The following is a 21,103-nucleotide window of genomic DNA, read 5'->3' as shown; positions in this document are numbered from 1 at the left end:
GAGATATTGGGTTTGCCCTTATCACCTTTGTATCTCTAACACGGCTGACTGAATTTAGAACACCCAATTCACCATAAAAAAGGTGATAAAGAATGAAATACAAATGGGTAATGGAGCAAATATACCAAAAATGCTATAATTTACATATTCAATCTTATTGCAATATATTTCATAATTCCTCACATAGGTTGTAAAGGCTGAAGCACGAGGCTAACTTATTCAATCTTATTACAACTGCTTGGGAGCTTAACCAGAAGCTTGAATACATGTCTTCTACTGAGAATTATTAAATTTCCCTAGCATACATGGAAGGCTCCCAGGAAATAAAACCCACCAGCAAATTTGGACTTCAGAAGTTCCATGACCCCGGCCTCCACCCGTAGCGCCCTGGTGAGCACTAGCGTGGGGATTGGCGGGTTGGAATTGAAGAGTGTGAGCGGCACGAACACGATGCCTGGGTTCTGGCTGTTGAAGGAGACGACCATGGAGGCCTCCGTCTTACCAACGTTCAACTAGAAGTGCATGAGGCCGCGCGGGATGAGGAAGGTCTCTCCAGCGTGCAGCACCCTTGAGTAGACCTTGTTCCCAGAGTCGAGGCTGCCGAGAATTCTAACGAGGAGCTCACTTTTCATCACGATGCCAATCTCGGTGGCATGGGGGTGGATGTGCGGCGGGTTGGTGCCCCCCCGACACGAAGTCCACGCGGTTCATGGACACGCCCATCGTGTTGGTACCGGACCACTAGGCCACGTCGAGCTCCGTCACGGCCGGGCCGTTCGGGGTGGACGTGTTGCCGGCCTAGGCCTGCTTGTACGAGAAGAGGAAGTCGTCGCCGACCTCTGACATGGGCTTGCACGGATGCCTGTTCACCGAGACCGCCTTGCCATCGAGGTCGGTGACGCAGAAGTCCTGGAGAGGATTAGTGTCGATGCCAGGACGGCGGGAGCTAGGAACAGCGTGGCTGTTGGGGAACGTTGCAGAAAATTAAAATTTTTCCTACGGTTTCACCAAGATCCATCTATGAGTTCATCTAAGCAACGAGTCAAGGGAGTGAGTTTGCATCTACATACCACGTGTAGATCGCGTACGGAAGCGTTCGAGGGAGCGGTGATGATGGAGTCGTACTCGACGTGATTCAGATCACCGATGACCAAGTGCTGAACGGACAGCACCTCCACGTTCAACACACGTACGGTACGGGCAACGTCTCCTCCGTCTTGATCCAGCAAGGAGGAAGGAGAGGTTGAGGAAGACAGCTCCACCGGCAGCACGATGGCGTGATGATGATGGAGAGGCAGTACTCCGACAGAGCTTCGCCAAGCACGTGGAGGAGGAGAGGTGTTGGGGAGGGGAGGGGCTGCGCCTTGGCTTGGGTGTGCAGCCCTCCCCTCACCCCTCTATTTATAGGGGAAGGGGAAAGGGGGGTCGGCCCCTCTAGATGGGATCTAGAGGGGGGGCGGCGGCCAGGGAGGGGGGACTTGCCCCCCAAGCAAGGGGGGTGCGCCCCCTTTAGGGTTCCCCCCCAACCCTAGGCGCATGGGCCCAAGGGGGGGGCGCCCAGCCCACCAGGGGCTGGCTCCTTCCCCACGCAGCCCATGTGGCCCCCCGGGAGGGGTGGCCCCTCCCAGTGGACCCCCGGAACCCCTCTGGTGGCCCCGGTACAATACCGATATGACCCTGAAACTTTCCGGTGTCCGTTTGACAACTTCCCATATATAAATCTTTACCTCCGGACCCCTCCGGAACTCCTCGTGACGTCCGGGATCTCATCCGGGACTCCGAACAACATTCGGTAATCACATACAAGTCTTCCTAATAACCCTAGCGTCACCGAACCTTAAGTGTGTAGACCCTACGGGTTTGGGAGACACGCAGACATGACCGAGACGGCTCTCGGGCAATAACCAACAGCGGGATCTGGATACCCATGTTGGCTCCCACATGCTCCTCGATGATATCATCGGATGAACCACGATGTCGAGGATTCAAGCAACCCCGTATACTATTCCCTTTATCAATCGGTACGTTACATGCCCGAGACTCGATCGTCGGTATCCCAATACCTCGTTCAGTCTCGTTATCGGCAAGTCACTTTACTCGTACCGTAATGCATGATCCCGTGACCAAGCACTTGGTCACTATGAGCTCATTATGATGATGCATTGCCGAGTGGGCCCAGAGATACCTCTCCGTAATAAGGAGTGACAAATCCCAGTCTCGATCCGTGTCAACCCAACAGACACTTTCGGAGATACTTGTAGTGCACCTTTATAGTCACCCAGTTACGTTGTGACGTTTGGTACACCCAAAGCACTCCTACGGTATCCGGGAGTTACACGATCTCATGGTCTAAGGAAGAGATACTTGACATTGGAAAAGCTCTAGCAAAACGAACTATACGATCTTGTGCTATGCTTAGGATTGGGTCTTGTCCATCACGTCATTCTCCTAATGACGTGATCCCGTTGTCAATGACATCTAATGTCCATAGTTAGGAAACCATGACTATCTGTTGACCAACGAGCTAGTCAACTAGAGGCTCACTAGGGACATGTTATGGTCTATGTATTCACATGTGTATTACGATTTCCGGATAATACAGTTATAGCATGAATAAAAGACAATTATCATGAACAAGGAAATATAATAATAACCCTTTTATTATTGCCTCTAGGGCATATTTCCAACAGTCTCCCACTTGCACTAGAGTCAATAATCTAGTTACATTGTGATGAATCGAACACCCATAGAGTTCTGGTGTTGATCATGTTTTGCTCGCGAGAGAGGTTTAGTCAACGGATCTGCGACATTCAGATCCGTATGTACTTTGCAAATATCTATGTCTCCATCTTGAACATTTTCACGGATGGAGTTGAAACGACGCTTGATGTGCCTGGTCTTTTTGTGAAACCTGGGCTCCTTGGCAAGGGCAATAGCTCCAGTATTATCACAGAAGAGTTTGATCGGCCTCGACGCATTGGGTATGACTCCTAGGTCGGTGATGAACTCCTTCACCCAAATAGCTTCATGCGCTGCCTCCGAGGCTGCCATGTACTATGCTTCACATGTAGATCCCGCCACGACGTTCTGCTTGAAGCTGCACCAGCTTACTGCTCCACCATTCAACATATACACGTATCCGGTTTGTGACTTAGAGTCATCCAGATCTGTGTCGAAGCTAGCATCGACGTAACCCTTTACGACGAGCTCTTCGTCACCTCCATAAACGAGAAACATGTCCTTTGTCCTTTTCAGGTACTTCAGGATATTCTTGACTGTTGTCCAGTGTTCCTTGCCGGGATTACTTTGGTACCTTCCTACCAAACTTACGGCAAGGTTTACATCAGGTCTGGTACACAGCATGGCATACATAATAGATCCTATGGCTGAGGCATAGGGGATGACACTCATCTCTTCTTTATCTTTTGCCGTGGTCGGGCATTGAGCCGAGCTCAATCTCACACCTTGCAATACAGGCAAGAACCCCTTCTTGGACTGATCCATTTTGAACTTCTTCAAAATTTTATTAAGGTATGTGCTTTGTGAAAGACCTATGAGGCGTCTCGATCTATTTCTATAGATCTTGATGCCTAATATGTAAGCAGCTTCTCCAAGGTCCTTCATTGAAAAACACTTATTCAAGTAGGCCTTAATACTGTCCAAGAATTCTATATTGTTTCCCATCAAAAGTATGTCATCTACATATAATATGAGAAATGCTACAGAGCTCCCACTCACTTTCTTGTAAACGCAGGCTTCCCCATAAGTCTGCATAAACCCAAACGCTTTGATCATCTCATCAAAGCGAATGTTCCAACTCCGAGATGCTTGCACCAGCCCATAAATGGATCGCTGGAGCTTGCATACTTTGCTAGCGTTCTTAGGATCGACAAAACCTTCTGGCTGCATCATATACAACTCTTCCTTAAGATAACCGTTAAGGAATGCCGTTTTGACGTCCATCTGCCATATCTCATAATCATAGTATGCGGCAATTGCTAACATGATTCGGACGGACTTAAACTTCGCTACGGGAGAGAAGGTCTCATCGTAGTCAATCCCTTGAACTTGCCAATAACCCTTAGCGACAAGTCGAGATTTATAGATGGTAATATTACCATCTGCGTCCGTCTTCTTCTTAAAGATCCATTTGTTTTCGATCGCTCGCCGATCATCGGGCAAGTCAGTCAAAGTCCATACTTTGTTTTCATACATGGATTCTATCTCGGATTTCATGGCTTCAAGCCATTTGTTGGAATCTGGGCCCGCCATCGCTTCTTCATAGTTCGAAGGTTCACCGTTGTCTAACAACATGATTTCCAAGGCAGGGTTGCCGTACCACTCTGGTGCGGAACGTGTCCTTGTGGACCTACGAAGTTCAGTAGCAACTTGATCCGAAGTACCATGATCATCATCATTATTTTCCTCTTCAGTTGGTGTAGGCATCACAGGAACATTTTCCTGAGCTGCACTACTTTCCGGTTCAAGAGGTAGTACTTCATCGAGTTCTACTTTCCTCCCACTTACTTCTTTCGAGAGAAACTCTTTTTCCAAAAAGGATCCGTTCTTGGCAACAAAGATCTTGCCCTCGGATCTTAAGTAGAAGGTATACCCAATGGTTTCCTTAGGGTATCCTATGAAGACGCATTTTTCCGACTTGGGTTCGAGCTTTTCAGGTTGAAGTTTCTTGACATAAGCATCGCATCCCCAAGCTTTTAGAAACGACAGCTTAGGTTTCTTCCCAAACCATAATTCATACGGTGTCGTCTCAACGGATTTAGACGGTGCCCTATTTAAAGTGAATGTAGCTGTCTCTAGAGCGTATCCCCAAAATGAAAGCAGTAAATCGGTAAGAGACATCATAGACCGCACCATATCCAATAGAGTGCGATTACGACGTTCGGACACACCGTTACGCTGAGGTGTTCCAGGCGGCGTGAGTTGTGAAACGATTCCACATTTCCTTAAGTGTGTACCAAATTCGTGACTTAAGTATTCTCCTCCACGATCTGACCGTAGGAATTTTATCTTTTGGTCACGTTGATTCTCTACCTCATTCCGAAATTCCTTGAACTTTTCAAAGGTCTCAGACTTGTGTTTCATTAAGTAGACATACCCATATCTACTCAAGTCATCAGTGAGAGTGAGAACATAACGATATCCTCCGCGAGCCTCAACGCTCATTGGACCGCACACATCGGTATGTATGATTTCCAACAAATTGGTTGCTCGCTCCATTGTTCCGGAGAACGGAGTCTTGGTCATCTTGCCCATGAGGCATGGTTCGCATGTGTCAAATGATTCATAATCGAGAGACTCCAAAAGTCCATCAGCATGGAGCTTCTTCATGCGCTTGACACCAATGTGACCAAGGCGGCAGTGCCACAAGTATGTGGGACTATCGTTATCAACTTTACATCTTTTGGCATTCACACTATGAATATGTGTAACATTACGCTCGAGATTCATTAAGAATAAACCGTTGACCATAGGGGCATGACCATAAAACATATCTCTCATATAAATAGAACAACCATTATTCTCGGATTTAAATGAGTAGCCATCTCGTATCAAACAAGATCCAGATACAATGTTCATGCTCAAACTTGGCACCAAATAACAATTATTAAGGTTCATAACTAATCCCGTAGGTAAATGTAGAGGTAGCGTGCCGACGGCGATCACATCGACCTTGGAACCGTTCTCGACGCGCATCGTCACCTCGTCCTTCGCCAGCCTCCGCTTATTCCGCAGCTCCTGCTGTGAGTTACAAATATGAGCAACGACACCGGTATCAAATACCCAGGAGCTACTACGAGTACTGGTAAGGTACACATCAATTACATGTATATCAAATATACCTTTAGTGTTGCCGGCCTTCTTATCCGCTAAGTATTTGGGGCAGTTCCGCTTCCAGTGACCCTTCCCCTTGCAATAAAAGCACTCAGTCTCGGGCTTGGGTCCATTCTTTGACTTCTTCCCGGCAACTGGCTTACCGGGCGCGGCAACATCTTTGCCGTCCTTCTTGAAGTTCTTCTTACCCTTGCCCTTCTTAAACTTAGTGGTCTTATTGACCATCAACACTTGATGTTCTTTCTTGATTTCAACCTCTGCTGACTTCAGCATTGAAAATACTTCAGGAATGGTCTTCACCATCCCCTGCATATTATAGTTCATCACAAAGCTCTTGTAGCTTGGTGGGAGCGACTGAAGGATTCTGTCAATGACCGTCTCGTCCGGAAGGTTAATGTCCAGCTGGGACAGGCGGCTGTGCAACCCAGACATTTTGAGTATGTGCTCACTGACAGAACTGTTTTCCTCCATCTTACAACTATAGAACTTGTCGGAGACTTCATATCTCTCGACCCGGGCATGAGCTTGGAAAACTAGTTTCAGCTCTTCGAACATCTCATATGCTCCGTGTTGCTCAAAACGCTTTTGGAGCCCCGGTTCTAAGCTGTAAAGCATGCCGCACTGAACGAGGGAGTAATCATCAGCACGTGTCTGCCAAACGTTCAAATCGTCTTGCAGTGCTGGGAGAGCAGGTGGGTCACCTAACGGTGCTTCTAGGACATATGCTTTCTTGGCAGCTATGAGGATGATCCTCAGGTTCCGGACCCAATCCGTATAGTTGCTGCCATCATCTTTCAGCTTGGTTTTCTCTAGGAACGCGTTGAAGTTCATGTTGACATGAGCGTTGGCCATTTGTTTTACAACACATATTTTGCAAAGGTTTTAGACTAAGTTCATGATAATTAAGTTCATCTAATCAAATTATTTTAATGAACTCCCACTCAGATTAGACATCCCTCTAGTCATCTAAGTGTTACACGATCCGAGTCGACTAGGCCGTGTCCGATCATCACGTGAGACGGACTAGTCATCGTCGGTGAACATTCTCATGTTGATCGTATCTTCCATACGACTCGTGTTCGACCTTTCGGTCTCCGTGTTCCGAGGCCATGTATGTACATGCTAGGCTCTTCAAGTTAACCCTAAGTGTTTTGCATGTGTAAAACTGTCTTACACCCGTTGTATGTGAACATAAGGATATATCACACCCGATCATCACGTGGTGCTTCGAAACGACGAACTTTAGCAACGGTGCACAGTTAGGGGAGAACACTTCTTGAAATTGTTGTAAGGGATCATCTTATTTACTACCGTCGTTCTAAGTAAACAAGATGCATAAAACATAATAAACATCACAAGCAATTATATAAAGTAGTGACATGATATGGCCAATATCATATAGCTCCTTTGATCTTCATCTTCGGGGCTCCATGATCATCTTGTCACCGGCATGACACCACGATCTCCATCATCATGATCTACATCATCGTGTCTTCATGAAGTTGTCACGCCGACGACTACTTCTAGTTCTATGACTAACGCGTTTAGCAATAAAGTAAAGTAGTTTACATGGCGTTCTTCAATGACACGCATGTCATACAAAAAAATAAAGACAACTCCTATGGCTCCTGCCGGTTGTCATACTCATCGACATGCAAGTCGTGATTCCTATTACATGAACATGATCTCATACATCACAATATATATCATTCATCATTCATCACAACTTCTGGCCATATCACATCACATGACAATTGCTGCAAAAACAAGTTAGACGTCCTCTAATTGTTGTTGCATCTTTTACGTGGCTGCAATTGGGTTCTAGCAAGAACGTTTTCTTACCTACGAATAACCACAACGTGATTTTGTCAACTTCTATTTACCCTTCATAAGGACCCTTTTCATCGAATCCGCTCCAACTAAAGTGGGAGAGACAGACACCCGCCAGCCACCTTATGCAACTAGTGCATGTTAGTCGGTGGAACCGGTCTCACGTAAGCGTAAGTGTAAGGTTGGTCCGAGCCGCTTCATCCCACAATACCACTGAAGTAAGATAAGACTAGTAGCGGCAAGCAAGTTGACAAGATCTACGCCCACAACAAAATTGTGTTCTACTCGTGCAATAGAGAACTACGCATAGACCTAGCTCATGATGCCACTGTTGGGGAACGTTGCAGAAAATTAAAATTTTTCCTACGGTTTCACCAAGATCCATCTATGAGTTCATCTAAGCAACGAGTCAAGGGAGTGAGTTTGCATCTACATACCACTTGTAGATCGCGTACGGAAGCGTTCGAGGGAGCGGTGATGATGGAGTCGTACTCGACGTGATTCAGATCACCGATGACCAAGTGCTGAACGGACAGCACCTCCGCGTTCAACACATGTACGGTACGGGCAACGTCTCCTCCGTCTTGATCCAGCAAGGAGGAAGGAGAGGTTGAGGAAGACAGCTCCACCGGCAGCACGACGGCGTGATGATGATGGAGAGGCAGTTCTCCGACAGAGCTTCGCCAAGCACGTGGAGGAGGAGAGGTGTTGGGGAGGGGAGGGGCTGCGCCTTGGCTTGGGTGTGCAGCCCTCCCCTCACCCCTCTATTTATAGGGGAAGGGGCAAGGGGGGCCGGCCCCTCTAGATGGGATCTAGAGGGGGGGCGGCGGACAGGGAGGGGGGACTTGCCCCCCAAGCAAGGGGGGTGCGCCCCCTTTAGGGTTCCCCCCCAACCCTAGGCGCATGGGCCCAAGGGGGGGGGCGCCAAGCCCACCAGGGGCTGGCTCCTTCCCCACGCAGCCCATGTGGCCCCCTGGGAGGGGTGGCCCCTCCCGGTGGACCCCCGGAACCCCTCCGGTGGCCCCGGTACAATACCGATATGACCCCGAAACTTTCTGGTGTCCGTTTGACAACTTCCCATATATAAATCTTTACCTCCGGACCCTTCCGGAACTCCTCGTGACGTCCGGGATCTCATCCAGGACTCCGAACAACATTCGGTAATCACATACAAGTCTTCCTAATAACCCTAGCGTCACCGAACCTTAAGTGTGTAGACCCTACGGGTTCGGGAGACACGCAGACATGACCGAGACGGCTCTCGGGCAATAACCAACAGCGGGATCTAGATACCCATGTTGGCTCCCACATGCTCCTCGATGATGTCATCGGATGAACCACGATGTCGAGGATTCAAGCAACTCCATATACTATTCCCTTTGTCAATCGGTACGTTACATGCCCGAGACTCGATCGTCGGTATCCCAATACCTCGTTCAGTCTCGTTACCGGCAAGTCACTTTACTCGTACCGTAATGCATGATCCCGTGACCAAGCACTTGGTCACTATGAGCTCATTATGATGATGCATTACCGAGTGGGCCCAGAGATACCTCTCCGTAATACGGAGTGACAAATCCCAGTATCGATCCGTGTCAACCCAACAGACACTTTCGGAGATACCTGTAGTGCACCTTTATAGTCACCCAGTTACGTTGTGACGTTTGGTACACCCAAAGCACTCCTACGGTATCCGGGAGTTACACGATCTCATGGTCTAAGGAAGAGATACTTGACATTGGAAAAGCTCTAGCAAAACGAACTATACGATCTTGTGCTATGCTTAGGATTGGGTCTTGTCCATCACGTCATTCTCCTAATGACGTGATCCCGTTGTCAATGACATCTAATGTCCATAGTCAGGAAACCATGACTATCTGTTGACCAACGAGCTAGTCAACTAGAGGCTCACTAGGGACATGTTATGGTCTATGTATTTACACGTGTATTACGATTTCCGGATAATACAGTTATAGCATGAATAAAAGACAATTATCATGAACAAGGAAATATAATAATAACCCTTTTATTATTACCTCTAGGGCATATTTCCAACAGTGGCGACCAGGCTAACTGCCAGGGTTTTAGAGTACCCCATTTCTTGCTATGCAACAAGCTTGGCTAGGACCCATCAGCTGGAGTTTGTTGATCGAGAGTGTGCAAGGCATTGGTGGTTGCTGCTATGTGGTGGATGAGTGAGTGGTGATGCATATGGAGTCCTTTAGAGCATCTACAGCCCCTTTGGGGAAATCCGACCCCTCACACGCCCGCGGACGTGCCCGGCGTCAGCGGGCATTGACCGGGCACGCCTCATATTTCGTCTTCCACGCTTGCGTCTCTCATATTCTAAACCTCAAAACCATGCAATCCATGCAACGCTACGGAAAACACATCATCATAGCGCAGTTCATCGGATTATCCGGACAAAAGGAACATGATTTATCGGAGTTCAACGGCGGATAGTGCAAATCCATACTACAAACATAGATAAAATATAAACAGAACGAGGAAGGGCGGAGGAAATCACCATTTCCTCGCCGACCCCTTCCCCTTCCAGCTGTCGGCACGGCTGTGCCCCTCCTTCGTGTAGGTGTCGGTGTGCGGAGGCGCGTCGTCGTCGGAGCTGGAGGTGGAGGCGTCCGTCATATCCGAGTCGGAGCTGCACCTCATGCCCGACAGCCTGCGGAGCACGTGATCCTACTCCTTGGCATAGCGGGCCACTTTCGCCTTCGCCGCCGCCTCCTTTGTTGCCTTGTGCTCAGACAACTCGATGGCGAGTCGGAGCGCCTTGGCATTCTTGCGGCGGAGGCGTCGTGCATCCGTCTACGCCCTCGTGAGCGAGTCGGCGCGTGGACATCGACTCGGACGCCACTGCCCTCTCCCTCGCCCGCTGCCGCTCGCGCTGGGCTGCTCGTGCCTCCGACTCGGGCGTTTGAGTGCGTGTCGGCCCTGCCGCGTGCACGAGGACCCAGCGCTGGCCGGGCACCACCTCTGGAGCAGAGGGTGCTGGTGGTGGGCGGCGTACCTGGAGGAGCGGAGCAGAGTGGACGGAGCTGCGCGTCGGGAGGGAATGGCCGACGACGTCGCCGGCGTTGCGTCGACGGGCGCCGGGCACTGACGAAGTGGATCCGCCGCTGCCGGATCCGCCTTAGTCGATGACCGAACGTCTCAATGCGATGCGGAGGGCGACCTCCTCCACATTGTCGGGGTCCGCTTCACGCAGCAGGCTAGACCAGTTGTCGTCGGAGTCGGAGTCCCCACCAGAGGCAGTGCTGCTTCGGTCGCCGGCCATCGTATGCGTTTGGAGGGGATTGAAAGTGGAGTGGACGGAAAGGGGAGTGAAATGGAGTTTGGATTGACTGCGGTCTAGGGTTTTCTGGATGGTGATATTTGTGGGGCAGCCGTGGGCCAGGCTGGGCCAAGTCGACGTGGTGGGCGCGCCCGGACCGCCCCATATTCGCCCCATATTTGGGCTGGATATGAGGGGTGCCGGCCAGTCCGGACCTTTGAGGACGATTTGAGAGGCCCGTCTGAATATAATTTTCGTGACCGGGCGCCGTCCCGGGGGTTTGAGAAGGTTTTGGAAGGTCCGATTGTAGATGCTCTTATACAGGGAATCGGTGCACGTAACGCATGCATGGAGCTAGCTATGCATGTCGTCACTGCATGCATGTGCAAATGGGCACACAAGGCAAGGCAGAGAGTTTATTAAGCATATATTACTTGCGTCGGTGTCGGGATCAGCTAGCTTGTGATGGAAATGGAGATGGGGGCAAGGTGAGAGTCAAAGGCCACTGTCGGCTGCTAAGGAAATGAGACCAACGAACAGAGACAAGGAGGAGGTGTATCTCAATGGAGTATTGCTCTTGGAAAAGGCGGGTTCATAATATTCGTGCACACCTCAACTCTTCAATCATATGAAGTTCAAGGGCATGCTGGCTGATGGTGAAATGCCAGGGTCTTCTCTTCATTCAACAGCAAAAGAGAGATGTAAAATTCACCCGCAAAAAAAAAAAGGGAGAGAGAGATGTAAAATGAATAAGCTATAGCTACGTCCCGTGTCCCTCAAGTCTCGACTGAACTTTTTTAACTCTTCAAGTGAGCGAGTTTAATTAGATGCACGGAGCATGCGAATATTTCTGCAACGCATGCTAGGTTAATTAATTTTGCATTTTTTGCATTTCTCGGCGGTCCGTCCACCCGCCAGCCGTTTCGTCCATCGTTGGGTTTATCTGTAGTTCTGTACTCGCTGAAGGGACATCTTCATGCTAACGTTTAGCGCATAGCATGATCGATGGTCAGAAATGGGAAGCTTCTCGCCGCGGCGTACCTACGGTCTCTCTCAAAGTAGTTCTCTCGTTGCTTTGTTTCTCTTCTCAGTCGATGACTCGTTGCCAATAATATGTACTAGCACATTCGCGCAGAGAAGGGATTCTCATTGGCTACTGCCTGACCGATCATTGAGCAAATCAAGTTCAGATATACTCCCTCTGTAAACTAATATTAGAGCGTTTAGATCATTATTTTAGTATTCTAAACGCTCTTATATTAGTTTACGGAGGGAGTACTACTATATGGCGCCCTGTCTGTCTCCTCGCAGTTTAAATATTCGACTGGGCAAGAAGATATGGCGCCAGCGAGACAACGAAAACATGGTTGTCAGTGGCCTGTTACGAGTCAGACTTTCTGACCGTGATCCACCTAGCGCACCGGCCCACCACTCCCTATCTCCAGCACCCCCACTTAAAATTTGTATTACAACTTTGATATTACAATAATAATGTACCTTCATTTTTCCATCTTATTATGTAATTAATACTTTGAATTTTCTATTTTTGAAAACAGCAAAGGCACCATACAAAGTATGTACAAAAAATATTGATCTTGAAGGCTCGTAATATTTTTATTTGAACGTACAAAAATTACAAAGTTCATATCGGAATTAGGCGTTGTTCTGAATTGATTTGCTATTTTTAGGCATTCAAACTAATTTATACTCCCTCCGTAAACTAATATAAGAGTGTTTAGATCACTACTTTAGTGATCTAAATGCTCTTATATTAGTTTAGGAGGGAGTATGTATTTAATGTATATAATTAAAACCGGAACTACAAGTATATTTTAAAATGCCTACAATTTGAAAAAAAAAAGAAAATCATGTTCAATTTCTTAAGTATCTTGGGAGATACTATCTGAGAGATGTACGGAAAAAAAATTCAAACATCTAGTTGGCAAAATACAAACCTTGAGTGGCATTTATTTGTTTTTCAAATTAAGGAAAAAAGGTGAATGAAGTTTGAAAAATATGAAATTTTGTATGGTGGCCTGATTGAGAGAATGAAACTTCCTACCATCACCACGATCACTCAGCTGGATTGCCACCATAACCGGGTCCTTGATAATAGGCCAGCAAATCTGGTAAAAGCACGCGAAAAAGTCCTCTGGCCCAGCGACTTGTCTGGGAAAATGAGATTTTTTTATACGGAACAATGAATAGAAGATGTGGATGCATTTACTTACGTGCACAAATCTTGAACTGGTACATTTACAATGTATTCTTGTAACTTGATGCTTTTTTGAAGAAATGATATTCTACCATGCCAGGATCCACTGTCAGTGGTTGCTTGAGATTTGTGCTACTTTTTTTGGTTGTTGTTAAATTTATCTTCTTTCTTTTCTTTGCTGGATTTTTTATCTTGTTTCAAAGTGTCAAAGCAGGTGTTTCCTCTTGTTCAAATGACTATCATAATGGTTCATTGTGTATCATCGTTTGTCAGCAGATCCAGCCTGAAACAAGTGCATTTTCTTGTTGGTACATAATGAATATGATTAATTTTTTTTGTGAATGAATATGATTAATTGATGATACACCTTGAACCCAGAAAAAAACACCCGAAACATTATGAAACAAGATAAATTTTGACAACAACCAAAAAACTAGCACAAACTCAAAGCAACAACGCACGGTGGATCCATCCCGTGCACTATAGAAAAAAGAACTCATATTTTCTTGTTCATTTTGGAGATTGCTACAATGCATTGAACCGGTATATTTTGCATTCTTACAATGTATTCCCGTGACTTGAGAGCATGTTTTCTGAATGATTTTGAAGATTGCTCACCACGCGGTCACCATGCAAACTTGAGAGCATGTCTGACTTATAAAACCATAACCGGACAAATATACGAAAATGATAATTATATATTCCATTCAGTGAAAAGAACAAATACGACAATGAAAAGCAGTACACTTCGATTCCTCGTATTGGCTCTGAAGGCTAAACCGCGAGGCTAACTTATTCAATCTTATTACAACTGCATGCGAGCTTAGCTAGAAGCTTGAATACGTGTCTTCTGCTGAACAATTATTAAATCTCATTGGCATGCATATATCAAATTATATACTCATCATTTCAGGGCAAGCTCCCAGGGATTAAGACCCACCAGCGAACTTGGACTTGAGAAGTTCGACGACCCCGGCCTCCACCCTTAGTGCCTTGGTGAGCACCGGCGTGGGGATTGGCGGGTTGGAACCGAAGAGCATGAGCGGCACGAAAACGATGCCGGGGTTCTGGCTGTTGAAGGAAACAACCATGTAGGCCTCTGTCTTACCAACGTTGAACTGGAAGTGCATGAGCCCGCGTGGGATGAGGAACGTCTCTCCAGCACGCACCACCCTAGAGTAGAGCTTGTTTCCGGAGTCGAGGCTTCCGAGGATTCCAACGAGGAGCTCACCTTTCATCACCATGCCGATCTCGGTCCCGCGCGGGTGGACATGCGGCGGGTTGGTGCCTCCCGGCGCGAAGTCCACACGGTTCATGGACACACCCAGCGTGTTCGTACCGGGCCACTCGGCCACGTCGAGCTCCGTCACGGCCGAGCCATTCGGGGTGGACGTGTTGCCGGCCTTGGCCAGCTTGGTCGAGAAGAGGAAGTCGTCACCGGCCTCCGACATGGGCTTGCATGGATGCCCGTTCACAGAGACCGCCTTGCCGTCGAGGTCAGCAACGCAGAAGTCTTGGAGAGGGTCAGGGTCGGAGGCCAGGACGGCCGGAGCAAGCAGCAGCATGGCAAACAGGCTAGCCCCTAGGTTTTTGGAGTAACCCATGGCTTGCTATGTAGCAAGCTTAGCTAGCACTGATCAGCTAGAGTTTGTTGATCAAGAGTGCTTCACTGGTGGTTGCAGCAAAGCTGTGGTGGATGAGTTAGCGATGAGGCATATGGAGTCCTTTATATAGGGCTATGATCAGTGCATGCATGTATGCATGGTGCTGGCTATGCATGTCGTCACCGCATACCTATGCCGCATGTGTGAACACCGAAGCAGAGTTATTTGCTGAGGATAGAGTATATTATTAATATTATTGGCATCGAGATCTTACCTTCTGATGAAAATGAAGATGGCCCAAGGTCAGAAGTCAAGGCCATACCGGCTGCTAAGGAAAATGGGACCTGCGAACAGAGACAACGAGGAGGTGTATCTCAATGAAGTATTGCGCTTGGAAACAGATGTTCACAAGATTCGTGCACATCTCTACTCAACGATGACCTTGATTTCGTCTAGGATTCAGAAATTCAGGGGGAAAATGGCAATGTAGAAGGATCAGCACAATTATTAGTAACCACCAGTCCACAATTATTGGTTCATACAAGTACTTGCGCAAAAATAACATATTACTCCCTCTGTCCCGAAATATAACGTTTTTAACACTACACTAGTGTAAAAAACGTTCTTATATTATGGGACGGAGGGAGTAGTATTCATACAAAAATATTACATTGTTACTCACACCTATAATTCATACCCACTACGTCTCAAAATATAAATAGTATTTTTTTTTCTAAAACCCTTTTTATGTTTGACTAATTTTATGGCAATAGATATAAATATTTGCAATACCAAAAAACAAAATATATTTGATGGTGGATTTAATGATACTCCCTCCGGTCCTTTTTACTCGGCATATTACATTTGTGTCAAGTCAAACTTTGCAAAGTTTGATCAAATTTATATTAAAAAATCGACATCTACAACAACAAATATATATACCATGAAACTATATTTCATGATAAATCTAACAATATTGATTTGACATTGTGAATGTTGATACTTTTTCTATAATTTTGGTCAAAGTAGAGATATTGTGACTTCGGACAAAACTTATATACAGACTAAAAAAGACCGGAGGGAGTACTAACTTCGTACTGTATTGTATATATTACTGTTTTCCAAATAATCTTGGTCAAAGATTAAGAAGATTGAAATTATAAAGCCTAATACACTTGTACTTTGAAAGCGGAGGGACTCACGCAAAAATATCAGTTCGGCCAATCATTGTGGAGATATTGTAAATGTTTGGTTAGTGTTTTATAGAGATTAAAACGTGTGCCTTGTAGTGTTTTATGGGCTCGTTCCAGTGCTTGTAGTTGTCACTAGGTGGTCTACAGACATGAATGTAATTTTTTACTTCTGTTGTTTGTTGTACTACCTTAATTAGCAGTTGATGAATAGATCAAAAATTTTCTCGCCAAAAAAAGGATGCCTTGGAGAGGTGGGCAATAAGTTTGAAAAATGGCAAGGCGGGAAGGATAAGTGAACGTGGTAAAGATGCGCAGGCACACACGCGCACACACTATCACCATATGCAAACACTCACAGGACATCTACTACCGCAAACTAGAATTGCGCAGCTTCAAGAATGGGGAAGTCACTAAATACTTGGCATCGACACGATCGCTGGTGGACTTGAAATACAACCACATGTTGGTTCCAGGGTGTAAGCAGAGATTGATATAGTTCGACAGAGCAGGGCGTGTGAGTCAGTTCTGCTTAAAGGGTGAGGTCGAATCAGGGCTAGCCATTGGTGTTTGAGACGAGCAATGTGTACCCTAAAATTTGTAAACAGAAAAATGTGTTCTAAATTCTAGGACTGCACTATAAATATGACGTCAGATTTTTGACCATAACAAATCGAACGTTTCTCATTGCAAATTATGTTCTTTGAGGATTACAAGTTTAGTTAGCGAGCATGCCAAATCTATCGGTTCATTATTTTATCAAAAAATTATCGGGCTTACAAACTATATTTTTCATCATCGCGTCAATATAAATTGGCATGAAAAACATCAGATTTGTCGTGCCTGAAAATCTGACATCAGAATTTTTGTGTTTCGGAAATTTCATCATCATGATGATGGTGACATGCGGCCATGCGGGTGCTCCACCTGGCGGAGGGGCTACCGAACCGGCCGGGTACACCGGAGACTGGAGACAGGGAGAGGCGGGCCGATGCGCTTGATGGATCATCAGTCAGAAAGAAAGTCTTGACTCTTCGACACAACAGGCTCGTTGATTGTCACTGACAAGCACGTTTTAGTTGTTTCGCTGGCGTCTCGCGAATTTTTAAACTGTGATCAATCGTTGGTTTGTTGAATGATCGATCAGGCGCGTACTTCACTTGTACTAGTAGCCAATGAGAACCCCTTCACTGCCCGAACGTGAAATATACTGTTGGCAACAAGTCATCCAGAAATGAATCAAGAAATTATTTGAGAGAGACCGGAGCCAGTTTCAGTTCAGGGTTGGTACAATCATGCTATACGCTCAACGTTAATTAGCACATGTCTCTCCCTCTCTTAAGTGAGTACAGAACTAGAGATTTTTCTTTCTTCAAGAACATGCAAGAGTGTTGCATGTCTTCTCTATTAAGATTTAAATCCTAGACTTGACGCAGGTGCTCGTATTTTTTGAATTTGTTTTATGTCTCCCGATGGCGGCGGCATATGTTAGTGGGAGGAGATGTTTGCATTGACTATGAAGATGTGAGTGACGACTTCGTCAATCTCAAGATGATATGATGGCTCGGTCTCTCAAATGTGCTAATAGAAATAGGGCATGCATGCGTTCATTCATAAAGATGAGTGTATGTACATACGTAAAAAAGTCTATGTATCTACTGTGTTAAAAAATAAACAAAGGTTGAAATAGCAACACACATTGCACTCGCTCGTCCAGGCCCAACGGTTGACAGCCACCAGCACATTCGGTCGATAATACAACTGCATGGAGCTTAACCAGAAGCTTGAATACATGTCTTCTGCAGAGAATCATTAAATTTCGCCAGCATGCATATATCGAATTATATATTGATCATTTCAGGGCTGGCTCCCAGGAATTAAGACCCACCAGCGAACTTGGATTTGAGAAGTTCCACGACCCCAGCCTCCACCCGGAGAGCCTTGGTGAGCACCGGTGTGGGGATGGGCGGGTTGGATCCGAAGAGCGTGAGCGGCACGAAGACGATTCCGGGGTTCTGGCTGTTGAAGGAGACGACCATGGAGGCATGTGTCTTACCGACGTTGAACTGGAAGTGCATGAGCCCGCGTGGGATGAGGAACGTCTCTCCAGCACGCACCACCCTGGAGTAGAGCTTGTTCCCAGAGTCGAGGCTGCCGAGGATACCAACGAGGAGCTCACCTTTCATCACGATGCCAATGTCGGTAGCGCGCGGGTGGATGTGCGGCGGGTTGGTGCCCCCTGGTGCGAAGTCCACGCGGTTCATGGACACGCCCAACGTGTTCGTACCGGGCCACTCGGCCACGTCGAGCTCCGTCACAGCAGAGCCATTCGGGGTGGACGTGTTGCCAGCCTTGGCCAGCTTGGACGAGAAGAGGAAGTCGTCACCGGCCTCCGACATAGGCTTGCATGGATGCCCGTTCACAGAGACCGCCTTGCCGTCGAGGTCAGCAACGCAGAAGTCCTGGAGAGGGTCAGGGTCGGAGGCCAGGACGGCCGGAGCAAGGAGCAGCATGGCAAACAGGCCAGCCCCTAGGTTTTTGGAGTAACCCATGGCTTGCTATGTAGCAAGCTTAGCTAGCACTGATCAGCTAGAGTTTGTTGATCAAGAGTGCTTCACTGGTGGTTGCAGCTAAGCTGTGGTGGATGAGTTAGCGATGAGGCATATGGAGTCCTTTATATAGGGCTATGATCAGTGCATGCATGTATGCATGGTGCTGGCTATGCATGTGTATGCATGGTGCTCGCTATGCATGTCTTCACCGCATGTGGGAACACTGGGAGCAGAGGATAGAGTATATTATTGATATTATTGGTGTCGAGATCTCACCTTCTGATGAAAATGGAGATGGCCCGAGGTCAGAAGTCAAGCCATACCGGCTGCTAAGGAAATGGGACCAGCCAACGGAGACAACAAGAAGGTGTATCTCAATGGAGTATTGCTCTTGGAAAACAGATGTCACAAGATTCGTGCACACCTCTACTCATCGATCAGCTTGATTTCATCTAGGCCTCAGAAATTCAGGCAGAAATGGCAAGGTAGAAGGATAAGCGCAACTATTAGTAACCACCAGTCCACCACACTATTAGTTCATACAAGTACTCACGCAAAAATATCATATTATTACTCATACAAAAATGTCACATCGGTACCCACAACTATCAATTCATACTCCCTCTGTTTCAAAATATTGAAGATACTTTTTTTTTTGCGAAATATATTGAAGATACTTCAGTTTTAAGAACGATTAAGAAGTTTGACTTTTAGAAAAAACAATACACCTTATATTTTTTAGCTTTTCAAAAAAAGATTAATACACCTTTTAGCAAAAAAAACAAAATATTTTTTTTCAAAGATTAAGAAGTTTGAGTTTTCAAAAGCCCAATACGCTTGTACTTTGAAAACAGAGGGAGTCACGCAAAAATATCAGTTCGAGTAATCTTTGTGCAGATATTATAAATAGTCAACGAGGACTTCGCTATCGACGCGGTCACTGGTGGAATAGAAACACAACCGCATGTTGGTTCCAGGGTGTAAGAAGAGATTATTCGCAAAAAAAGAAGTAAGAAGAGATTGAGATAGCTCGACGGACCAGGGCTTGAGTCAGTTTTGTTTAAAGGATGAGAACTGAATTAGTGCTAGCCATTGGTGTTTGAAACAATAGCAATGTGTGGCCTAAAATTTGGTGTTCCAAATTTTAGCATGATCGGCGCATTTGCTAAACACCAAACGTAATGGCGTTTAGGTGTGTAAAAGCCATGGGCAATGGCAGCGTAAAGTTTAGTCTTTAGCGATTTTGCGAGTAAAATGCAGTGTAGCCTACATAGCGCATATATACTCCCTCTATCATGGTCTGTAAGGCTTCGTAGTATTTTAGGTCAAACTTTGGCTAATAAAATAAAGTATGAGTCAAATTAAAAAAACTTTCTTTTGAAGATCCAAATTAATTGACGCAGCCTCTATACAATGTTCATATGCTAGCTAGTGAAAGCATGAGCTAGTAAAATATGAGGGTGCCTTGCAACACTCGGTAAAAATGTTGTTCCTTTCGAGTTGACTCGAGATATGGCGAGAAGCGGGAAGGCCTCAATCGGTGATGCATGATTGATGGGTCGGTGACATGCGCTTGCCGAGACGCGGACTGGGGGAGGGGCCAGCCGGCCGGGTACTCCGGAGACCCGGAGAAAAAGGGAGATGCGGGCCGCCGGTGCATGCGCTGGATGGATGGATCACGGTCAGAAAGTCGGACCTGAACCACAACAGGCTCGTTGATTGTCACTGACAAGCATGTTTTCGTTGCTTCGCTGGCGTCTCGCGAATAATTAAACTGTGTGGTGACAGGCAGAAGCAGGGCGCGCCATATCGATCTGCCATTGATTTGCTCGCCAATGAGAATCCGTTCTCTGCTCGAACGTGCTATTATTGGCAAGTCGTCGATCGATCGATGCAACCAAGAGGAGAAACAAATCAAGAAACTATTTGAGACCGGAGCCGGCCAGGTTCAGGGTAGCTAGGTAGGTACGCCGCGGCGAGAAGCCTCCCGTTTCTGACCATCTCATCATGCTATACGCTGGTAAACGTTAGCAGAAGTCTCCTCAGCGTCGCACTCGCCCAAGCCCAACGATGACATGAACGTGCTGCAGTGCTCTCCTGTCTTTGCCAAGCTTGTTGAAGGTCATTCTCCTCCGATGAACTTCGAGATCAATGGGAGGCACTACAACAAGGGGTACTATCTAACTGATGGCATGGCATCTATCCGAGATGATCGACATTTGTGAAGACCATCAAAAACCCTGTGCCAGGAGGCAAGAACGCCTGGTTTGCGAAGATTCAGGAGGCTTGCAGGAAGGATGTCGAGCGGGCATTTGGTGTGCTCTAATCTTGATTTGCTGTTGTCCGGTACCCCGCTCAGACCTGGTCGAAAGATCAAATGTGGGAGATCATGACCTGTTGTGTCATCTTGCACAACGTGATCATTGAGAGCGAGCAGGAAGAGCTAGTGTTTGACACTGAACCATACCACATGCAGGGTCCTCTTGCCCAAGTTGATCACCAGCTACCAGCAACCTGGACTGCCTACCTCAGTATGCGTCAGGAGATCCGAGACCCACAAGTGCATCATC

At 46.8% G+C, this 21,103-nt stretch overlaps 2 protein-coding genes and 1 pseudogene across 2 annotated transcripts; all 3 read right to left on the bottom strand.

Moving 5' to 3' along the window:
- Positions 1-296: 296 nt before the first annotated feature.
- On the bottom strand, positions 297-953 carry LOC119279586 (annotated as a pseudogene).
- A 12,912-nt stretch (positions 954-13,865) lies between these two features.
- LOC119276587 (oxalate oxidase 1-like) lies at positions 13,866-14,899 on the bottom strand. Its single transcript, XM_037557695.1, has one exon. The coding sequence runs from the start codon at positions 14,789-14,791 to the stop codon at positions 14,117-14,119; it is 675 nt and encodes a 224-aa protein (XP_037413592.1). The 5' UTR covers positions 14,792-14,899; the 3' UTR covers positions 13,866-14,116.
- A 2,661-nt stretch (positions 14,900-17,560) lies between these two features.
- LOC119276586 (oxalate oxidase 2-like) lies at positions 17,561-18,641 on the bottom strand. The gene has a single exon (XM_037557694.1). The coding sequence runs from the start codon at positions 18,531-18,533 to the stop codon at positions 17,859-17,861; it is 675 nt and encodes a 224-aa protein (XP_037413591.1). The 5' UTR covers positions 18,534-18,641; the 3' UTR covers positions 17,561-17,858.
- Positions 18,642-21,103: the final 2,462 nt, after the last annotated feature.

This window comes from Triticum dicoccoides, chromosome 3B (assembly GCF_002162155.2).
Source record: "Triticum dicoccoides isolate Atlit2015 ecotype Zavitan chromosome 3B, WEW_v2.0, whole genome shotgun sequence".
Lineage (NCBI taxonomy): Eukaryota > Viridiplantae > Streptophyta > Magnoliopsida > Poales > Poaceae > Triticum > Triticum dicoccoides.
This window is presented reverse-complemented; position numbering and strand designations above follow the sequence as displayed.

Excerpts from the sequence above, each read along its gene's own strand:
- LOC119276587 (XM_037557695.1), bottom strand. The coding sequence starts at position 14,791 with ATGGGTTACTCCAAAAACCTAGGGGCTAGCCTGTTTGCCATGCTGCTG.
- LOC119276586 (XM_037557694.1), bottom strand. The coding sequence starts at position 18,533 with ATGGGTTACTCCAAAAACCTAGGGGCTGGCCTGTTTGCCATGCTGCTC.